Source organism: Eptatretus burgeri, chromosome 8, assembly GCF_056783735.1.
Source record: "Eptatretus burgeri isolate ZD-2024b chromosome 8, Ebu_testis_v1, whole genome shotgun sequence".
NCBI classification, from domain to species: domain Eukaryota; kingdom Metazoa; phylum Chordata; class Myxini; order Myxiniformes; family Myxinidae; genus Eptatretus; species Eptatretus burgeri.
Genome location: NC_140968.1, coordinates 11210274 through 11220273, shown reverse-complemented (window position 1 = coordinate 11220273; position 10000 = coordinate 11210274). Strand labels below are relative to the sequence as shown.

The 10000-nt window shown below is 42.2% G+C and overlaps 1 protein-coding gene across 8 annotated transcripts in view; it reads left to right on the top strand.

Annotated features, from left to right (window-relative positions):
- MYO15A (myosin XVA) overlaps nt 1-10000 on the top strand; it is a 374107-nt gene that overhangs the window by 349750 nt on the left and 14357 nt on the right. For all 8 annotated transcript variants that reach the window (XR_015060712.1, XM_085890857.1, XM_085890855.1 and 5 more), the window contains 3 exons: nt 1-35; nt 2677-2749; nt 3615-3687. The exon at nt 1-35 is cut by the window's left edge and continues 87 nt beyond it. Coding sequence is in view for 7 of the 8 variants with exons in the window: in XM_085890857.1 (XP_085746983.1) it covers nt 1-35; nt 2677-2749; nt 3615-3687 (181 nt within the window). In the remaining variant the exon portion in view is untranslated. The remainder of the gene's footprint in view (nt 36-2676; nt 2750-3614; nt 3688-10000) is intronic.

Sequence of the window (10000 nt, the reverse complement as noted above, 5' to 3'; positions counted from 1 at the left end):
TATGCTCGCTTGTACTTCCGTCAACCTCTCCCACCGTATGTATTGACATACAATATATATATATATATATATTTATATATATTTTTTTTTCAGTGACGAAGACCCAGTGAGACGTAAGCACACTTATTATGTGTTTAAAAAAGTGTACTCGGATAAAAATTAAAGAACAAATTTTTTAACTGAATTAAACTGTGGATTCACACTTGAGAAATGTTCAAGACAGGTGTTTACATTTGAGAAATGTCTTGGTCACGTGTTTGCTTTACAATGGCTGTTGAGGAAGCTTTTATGAGGTCTGTGGCGTAATTTATTATAATCCTCTCCGAAGGAGAGGGAATTGCGCTTGGGTCTGTGTGTCTGTCTGTCTGTTTGTTTGTTTGTTTGTTTACCCTGTAGCAGCCACAGCATTTCAGCGATCATGAACAAACTGCGTATAGATGTCGGCCATGGTCCAACTTAGACACTTGTCGTTTTTGGCGAATCTAGGTCAAAGGTCAAGGTCACCGACAAACCGAAATTCTTATTTTCGCAATAACGTCCGCTAAATTGGTCGTATCGACTTCAAACCAAATCCAAAATGTGCATCTTCCAATTCTGCATCCAACCATACATCTCATTGGGGTGTCACACCAACACCCTTCTTTGCGGTCGGGGGTCGAATGTCAGGGGGGTTGGATCAAAACTTTCAAATTGCGATAAAAACGCCATTTCAAGTCCGATTGACTTCCAAGTTATGATCATGACCAAACTAAGTGCTGTAACTCATTAAACAGTAGCACTATTGGCTTATAAGAACCAAATTGATTTCCAGGTTTTTGTTTTTTCAGCGATCATGAAGATATGACAAAGTTATTCCGGCAATTCCTTGCTCAACGAGCAATTTCATTTGTTTGTTTGTCCGTCCACACTGAACTTTAATGTTTTTCTCCGCAACCGCTTGTTGGATTGAGACGAAATTTTCACCATCGGTGCGACTATTCAGGTAGAACGTTTTGATGATAATTATTTCGTCAGAGGTCATGTGGTGTGGCAGTCATGTTGGAAAAACGGAAAAACTTTGCAACTCTGTATCTCTGCAACCGCATCAAGGAAAAAATTAAAACTTTGCATATAGCAAGGACTCCTCATGAGGAATAAGTGTGGTTTTTTTTAATGACGTCATAGGTGCCTTCATTTTGATGTCATAATTGCACATGGAGAACTCTACATCTGATCAGTATGAAAAATTTTGAGGGTCATCTCGGGATAAAATGGTCCACAGAAAAATATTTGTTGACGTCATTGGTTACGTGATTTGGCAGCCATATTGTTTTGTTTTTTTAAACCTTCAAAAATCTTTTTCTCTGAAGTGGTTTAATAGATCGAGGTGAAACTTGACACGTATGACCGCCTGTCCATGAGGAACAAAAGGTTCACACATGATATCATAGGTCACATGGTTTTACAGCCATATTAGATTTATCCTCAAACCTATAAAAAAAAATCTTCTCCAGAATAGCTGGACAGATTAGAGGGGAAACTTCACACATGGTCTTCAATCCTTGGGTGTGTACACGTTTGTTCAGGAATAATTGATAGGTCACATGGTTTGGTAGCTATATTGGATTGAATCAAAATCTTAGATGTTTTCTCTGGAACCACTTATTAATTATCAATTGATTTTAAACTTCACAACTATGATCTAGTGGTGATGGGGAATACATGTTTTAAATTTCAACTTGATTAACACATGGTCTGGCAGCTAGAATTATTTAATTTTTTGGGGGTTCTTTTTTTATTCTCTTTTATTTTATTTTATTTTATTTTTGAATAACTCTTACTTGGCTGTTCCTGGATGGGTTTGAGGGTAGAGGAGTATCAGCTGAAATGTGAATCCTATCCATGTTCCTCCTGATGACTTCATCTTTGCTTTTTGCTTGTTTGGGTTCCTTCTGATGACTCCAATGCAGGACTGTACCTATTCGGTCTTCCATTTGATTTGAATTTAATTTATTTTAATCCCATTCTAAATTAAATTGAATAATAAACGTCTTGGGTCAGGGTCAGGTGTCTGATCAAAGCGGGGTTGCATCAAAGTGGGACATCTTGGTACCCACCCAGTCATTGCTGCCAGCAGTTATAAAGTGACAGTTCTAATTATGTCTCTTATTACTGATGTAACATACCAGTACACAAACACCACACAAAACTACACAAAATACACGACACAAAACAAGTCCTAGCGAGGGTCTGCAATCTGTGATTGATCTTTTTCTCGTTATGACTTGTAATACCAGCTCTCAGCACTTCCCTGAGTAGGATTTGTTTTTGTTTTTTTTTGCAAATTCCAGCTTCATGATGTTCCTCACACTCAACATTTCTGCTTTGTCATGTTTACTTATAATGATAATATTCAAACATGTTTGGTGTCCAGGAGTATGAATCTTTTTTTTTTCCAACACCGAAAAGCTTCCTGTTTTCACCACCTAAAACCAGTTTAGCAATACAGTGCATAAAATTCACGCATGCACGCACTTCTTGAGTTATTACAGTCGGATGATTATCTTGGCGAGACATCCAAAGCAACAACCTCACCCAGTCTAGGACAGGCTCATTGTCAAAGAAGCTCGAGCTGCATTATCGGCTCTTCCTATTGAAGAATATCACTCAATTAAATTCATATTTGGTGTTTTTCAGAGCTCCTTCACGGTGGAGGAAAAAAGAGCCAATTGTGCCTCCCGATCCTGCAGATTTAGTCAAATACAATAAGGTAAGAGTTAAGTATTCCTCCCCACACTTGCTGCCCCACATTCCTCCCCACACCCATTGTTTTGTTTTGTTTGTTTGTTTGTTTTTTTATATTAAAGGCATCAGTCATGGACTACGAGTCCTCATCAAAGCCAGTCCTTAAATATAAGAACTGCATCGATAGAAAAGTGAAGAAAGAGAGAATAGTCTCAGAGTATTAAGTCAAGGGTGTCAATAATTTTGTCAATGCCATTTCTTTTTATTTTCTGATTTAAAAGGATATATTAAGTTCTGAATCAAAAACAAAGGTTCCGTAATATTAACAGCGAAATAAAGAATTGTGGAGACAAAATACTTTTGTCAATTTCAATTTATTTTTAGAGAAAATTGTGAGTTATTTGGAAAAAATTGCAAGGGTGAAAAATACTTTTGGCCACGACGACATAAATCAAAGGAAAGTCCTAGCATGCAATTTTAATGTTTGTATAAGTGTGATCTGTGCTGCCCAGTGAGGGCTTGATTTAATTAATTTAATTTATCATTTCCCTGTACACAAGTCTGCGTGTCCTCATTTCCCTGTTTGTGTCTTTCGATTCGCATGATTTGCTCCAAACTGCTCGTCTCGTCCACCTTTTCCCTCATATTCATTATAAATAAACCCTTTAAAAGGTAACAAAGTGTCTTCCATCCACCCACCTTCCATGCGTGTGCCATCAATTTTAGCTCATTTGGGTGACTCTGGGGAACGGTGGAGTAATAATTGCATCGTATTAATTTATAATCTGCGTTACCTGGTTATCCGCATTCGATTATACTTCTCTACGTACTATCTCTAATCCCTCCTGCATGCCTTACTTGACCTTGTCACTCCATTTGTTCCTTTGCAGTCGCCGATCCAAAGGTCTCTGATCGAATCGAATGAACCCAAGATTGACAAAATGGCTGCAGACCTTTTCCTGGGTAAGTCCCAAGTTACACTCTTACACACTCATTGGAATTGTCTCGTTGATATGAAATCACCGAGAGAAAAATTAAAGCAATTTGGGAGTTTTACCTTTCAATAGAAGTATCATATTGTTTTTATACAAACTAGTTTTATTCATTGTTTGAGCCACTTGTCAGTGCAAGATAAAAGCCAATACCTGTGCCAAGGTGCATCAAACAAACCACAACTGAGAGAGATGATAAACTTTGAACTACACGTTATTCTGGCGAACTCTCATTTTATATTGGATAGCTGTGAACGCCATATTCAGCCAGACGAATATGAACACAAGTGAGACTGATCAACATCATTTGATAATGGCATCACTGATGACACTTTAGGCACACTGACGATGACGACTATAACTATTACTACTACTACTACAACTACCACTACTACTAATATTACCACCACTACTACTACGACTACTACTATTACTTCTTCTTTAATGTCCCCATTTATTCCCACACTTTGTGGGGTCAACTGAGAGGAAAGTTTTCCCAAGTCTTTCATGAACCACCTGGCCAGACCTGATGTTCACCGAACAGGAGCTGGTTATATAGAGCAGCAATTTGTTCATGGGTGCCTGCAACAACTCACCTAATCTTAGCACAATTAACATCCACAAAATAATGCTAGTGGATGGGACACCCAGCTTTCCACATATCCGAAGGACGGTGCACCTTGTGATGCAATGCCTTGCCTGCGCAGCATCGCTCGGACAGTTTATAGTCGAGTCGGGAATCAAACTTGGACGAGGCAGCTCCAACGCAAGTTCTCTATCTCTGCGGCAGCCTGTAAACACAACTCGACCATCTTGGGGTTTCATGAAATAACTCGGTTAGAGATGTTCGGCTGTTTGTAAAGGCCCTGTCACACCTTGACGATTTAGCCAGCGTATGCCGACGTATGAAAAATTTGTCGAAAACGCTGGCACACGTCGAATACGTTATGGGCAAGTTTTGTATACATTAAGAGCATGCTGGCATACGTCGTAGTACGCCGAGCTTGTAGACAAATTTTAACATGCTTGAAATTTTTCGACGTATGCCAGCGTATGACTCGCACGTTCCGCATACGCTGGCATAAGTTGAAGGCACGTTACGCGATCGTTGACACACGTCGACACACGTTACTTGTAAGTTACTCATCAGTCGAAACACCTCGAGGTAATGTTTAGCGTCAGTGTTCCAGACTCCATGGTTTTTTTTATTTTTATTTTTTTCTTCGGTATGACGGTAATGTTGACACTTCGATTTCTAGTGCGGTTATAATATAATATAATTAATAGGCTGCCGCTCAACGATTTAAATCATAACCGCACTAGAAATCGAAGTGTCAACATCACCGTCATGCCGAAGAAAAACAAACAAACAAAAAAAAAAACGATGGAGTCTGGAACACTGACGGGTTCCTCCTGTGTGAACCCCATTTTTATATACCAATTCCCCTAAACGCTGCCAATATGCCATTATACGGTAGCTGTAAGTTAGAAACACGTTCAGTAAGTTCTGTGGTCATCCGGAAGACGTCAAATACGTCTACATACGTCAATATGCGTTGGAGATACGTTACACATAGGTTAAAACCACGTTACTCATAGGTTCAAAGCACGTTGCTCATAGGTTCAAAGCACATTACTCGTAGGTTAGAAATAAATTTTGGGTACGCTAAACATTACCTCGACGTGTTTCGACTGATGAGTAACTTACAAGTAACGTGTGTCGACGTGTGTCAAGGATCGCGTAACGTGCCTTCAACTTATGACCAGCGTATGCGGAACGTGTGCGTCATACGCTGGCATACGTCGAAAAATTTTCAACATGCTGAAAATTTGTCGACGTACTCGGCGTACTACGACGTATGCCAGCGTGCTTCGGTGTACTTCAGCGTACTCTTAACGTATACAAAACTTACCCATAACGTATTCGACGTGTGCCAGCGTATTCGGCAAATTTTTCATACGTCGGCATATGCTGGCGAAAACGTCAAGGTGTGACAGCGGCTTAAAGAATGATTGAACATGTTCTGCTGTACATAACACTGAACAACAAATTTCAAAAAATTTTTTTTACTGGAGATATGTAAAGTGATTAAGACTAATTTGGGTACGCTGATTTCAAAAATCATAACCGTTTTGCTGTATCACGTCAGGATTTTCAGGAAGAGAAATATTCCCATTGCCTAGAAGTCAGGATTTCAATGAAATTTACATATGTCTTTAACATGTCTATTTCGTACAATTGTTGTTAACTTGTGTTATATTTCTTTCTTTCAGATAAAGATGAGTAGGCGTTCCTGTACCAATCATCCTGACAACTTCTGTTATGTCTGTGGTCGGTATACCAAAAAAGATCAACAGCGAAGTATATCTACAGCAGTGAAAATGAAGGCCGCCTACTTTCACTACTTCGGGTGTAAGGTGGGGGACCAAGAACAGAGCTGGGCACCACACATCTGCTGCACAAGCTGTCACACAACCTTGACTCAGTGGTTGGTGGGCAAGCGCGCGAGCATGCCATTTGCGGTGCCCATGATATGGCGTGAGCCGCAGAATCATCATGATGATTGTTATTTCTGCTGCACAAGCATCGCCGGCTTCAACAAGAAGAATAAAGGTCACATCAAGTACGCTGACTGCGTCTCTGCTCGTAAACCTGTGCCTCATGATGACGAGAACCCCGTTCCAACACCTCCAGCTGATCAGAACATAGCTGTAAGCAGTGGTGAAGAGGATGGTGATGATGAACCTTTTGAACCCGACACTCAAGAATCACACCTTCTGAACCAGGGAGACTTAAATGATCTTGTAAGAGATCTCTCGCTGTCAAAGGCGAAGGCAGAGCTGCTTGGATCAAGGCTGCAGCAGTGGAATCTACTTGAACCTCACACCAAGATATCCTTGTTCAGAGCACGTCACAGAGACATGGCTGAGTTCTTTGAGATGGAAGACACGATGACATTCTGCAGTGACATCAACGGTCTGTTGAAAGAACTTGGGTGTGATCACGATCCTGCAGACTGGCGCCTCTTCATCGACTCGGGGAAGAACAGCTTGAAGGCTGTTTTGCTCCACAATGGCAACGAGAAACCATCAGTCCCACTGGCTCACGCGTTCGGCATGACAGAGACCTATGAGACTATGCGGCAGCTGCTTGATTCCATCAAGTACAATGACTTCAACTGGCACATCTGCGGAGACTTGAAAGTGGTGGCGCTTTTGTTAGGGCTGCAGTCAGGCTACACAAAATACATGTGCTTCCTTTGTCTCTGGGATAGCAGAGACGACAAGAATCACTGGACGAAGAAAGATTGGGAAGAGCGAAAAGAGCATGTACCTGGTCGACACAACGTGAAGCATGTCGCCCTTGTCGACCCAGCCAAGGTTTTCCTTCCACCAATCCACATAAAGCTCGGCTTGATGAAAAGTTTTGTACGGGCAATGGATCTGAATGGGCGTGGGTTTTTATACCTCAAGGAAAAGTTTGGCAACACCTTGTCGGAGGCCAAGATCAAGGCTGGTGTCTTTGTTGGACCGCAAATCCGACAGATTATGAAGGATGAAACTTTTCCGACAACTCTAAACCCCAAAGAGCTGGCAGCGTGGAGGAGCTTCAAAGCTGTGACGGACAACTTCTTGGGGAACGAGCGCGCGGACAACTATGAAGAAATAGTGCAGCAGCTGCTGGAGTCCTTCAGGAAACTTGGCTCCAGGATGTCCCTGAAAATCCATTTCCTACACCAGCACCTGAACTTCTTCCCTGACAACTTGGGAGCAGTCTCGGACGAGCACGGCGAGCGATTCCACCAAGAGATTTCACTCATGGAGACGCGTTACCAAGGGCGGCACAACCCGAACATGATGGGCGATTTCTGCTGGTTCCTGCATCGTGAAACTGACACAGAGCAGCACAAACGCAAAGCCAAATGCCTAAAGCATTTTTAATTACATTCTAGTGGAGTTTTTCTGTAATTTCTATAATTTTGAAACATTCATGATGAAATAAATGAATAAATGAATTTTTGTAAATTTCATTGAAATCCTGACTTCTAGGCAATGGGAATATTTCTGTTACTGAAAATCCTGACGTGATACAGCAAAACGGTTATGATTTTTGAAATCAGCGTACCCAAATTAGTCTAAATCACTTTACACATCTCCAGTAAAAAATTTTTGTTGTTCAGTGTAATCAGCAGATTCAGGATTTTGAAAACGCAACGACGGTGTTCATGTGTACTCACAACAAACTCCTGAAAAATAACTGGTAAGCATTGCTAGTCCCTGAAAAAACCCATTTGAACAGTTTTCAAAATGAACATAATGAACATTTCAAAATTCAGGAATCACTGAATTGAGGGATAATTTTTTTTTCTTTTTTGACGGAGTTCTGACTGCCATGTTTTTATGCGATAACCTGAGCTGACTTTGCCACACATGACGACCATGCGTTCCTGGATAGTTCTTCTGATTATCTCCGTAAACGATGTATGGCACGATATCTCAAAAAAGTTGTGGACGGATTCGGACGAAACTTGGTGGACAGGTTGGCTGTGTGGCAAGGAAGATTTGATTCGACTTTGGGGAAGATACGAATCCGGATCTGGATCCGATAATTATTTAATATTTAAAGTGATTCTTCACCATTAAGAGATCAGGGCCAAAACTAGATATAGCACGATATTTCAAAAATGTATTGGGCCCGAAATGTTCTCGTGAATCGGGCATTACGTGGCAGAGGTATGCGTTCTACCGAGTGCCCTTCGAGTTCTATTTCTGTTATTAAACACTTCATAATTTATCAACCTTCTAAATCTTGGACGTTCTTGGTGAATTACAATTACTAAGAAGATGATATCGCTTATTGGCACGTGAAAATTGGTCTCCCCATTTCTCTTTTGAACAGAAAATGAACACACATGAACACAAACAAAAAGACAGTCGAGTTGTGATGGATATCAATATTGTTGCGGCCACGGGTACCGAGACACCAGCTTGTCACTCAGGGGGGTTAATCCCCGTTTGTCCTCGGTAGAGCCGGACCTGGGGCCACCGCTCACAATTAACGTTGTGGTACGGTGGGTTGTTTTAGAACCACGAACCCCACCCAGTTAACCACGAGTTCCAGTGTCCGCCGTCTAATTATGCCGTTTAACTAGAGGTCACGTGGTTACCTGAGCGCGCCCTCGGCAAAGCACCAATATTATCTGATTAGATTTTAATTGGGGCGGCCGAGCGTTTTAACTGCTGGTGCGTGTCGACTATTCTTGGTCAAATCTTTGGTAATTACCTCCCAGTCTATCTCGGTTCGGACAATGCTAGATCAATGGGAGGAAAGGACAAACACGGACAGGTTGGAAATCGACAAATAATTTACGAATAAGGAAATAAATAAATAAAAAGAAGTTTTTATTTTCTGAGGTAAATAAATAAATTCCAAAGCAATTAAAATGACTAATTACTCAGGCAAAATCAATCGAAATGACAGGAAAAAGACAGAGAGCAGATGCTTATCGGGGGGGGGGGGGGAGTTGACTTACTTACAACTAAACACAGACAAGAGTACCCAGTATATCATTCAGGGGTGGGGGTGGGGAGAAGAGTCGTCTCGCTTACCAGAGAGTAGTTGTCCATGAAGTGAAAACGTCCTGAAATATGTGTGTGCATGTCTTGTCCGTCGCCAGAACCCAGCCTTGCCGTGCACCCACTCGCCAACAGCCTTGAACGCCAGTCGACGCCTGGGGGGCACCGAGGTCGTCTGTCGTGGGTTTAGACCCTGGTGCTGCGACACGGGCAGCTCCTCACACTTCATGAAACTGATGTCGAGTGACCCACATGGTCATGACCCGCGCCTCACTCGTTGTGACTGACCCGTGCCTCACTCGTTGTCGGCGCTGCTCACACCCACACGCGCACCACATGCTCGCTTGCTCAAGCACTGGAAAGGACGAACTGACTGGCGAATTGTCTTGTTGTTGGCGCTGGTCAGACACCCACATGCTCACTCGCTCGCTTGCTTTTCTCACTTGCTCGCTTCCTTCCCTCGCGCGCTTCCACGCTTTTTGTTCGCTCGTGCTTGCTCGCTCGCGCTTCCTTTCAGGCTCACTTGCCCGCTTCCCGCTCGCTTTTCTTCTCCTTTTTTGAACAGACCTCTCCAATTCTTTTTATATATGTGGCCCGTCTCAGCGGGCACAGAGTCCCTCCAAGCTCACCCCGCCACACTTGAGCACCGTTACCATGACAACCCGTGCGCTCGAAAAAGGGCGGGCCTCAGCGCTCGCGAAAGAAAT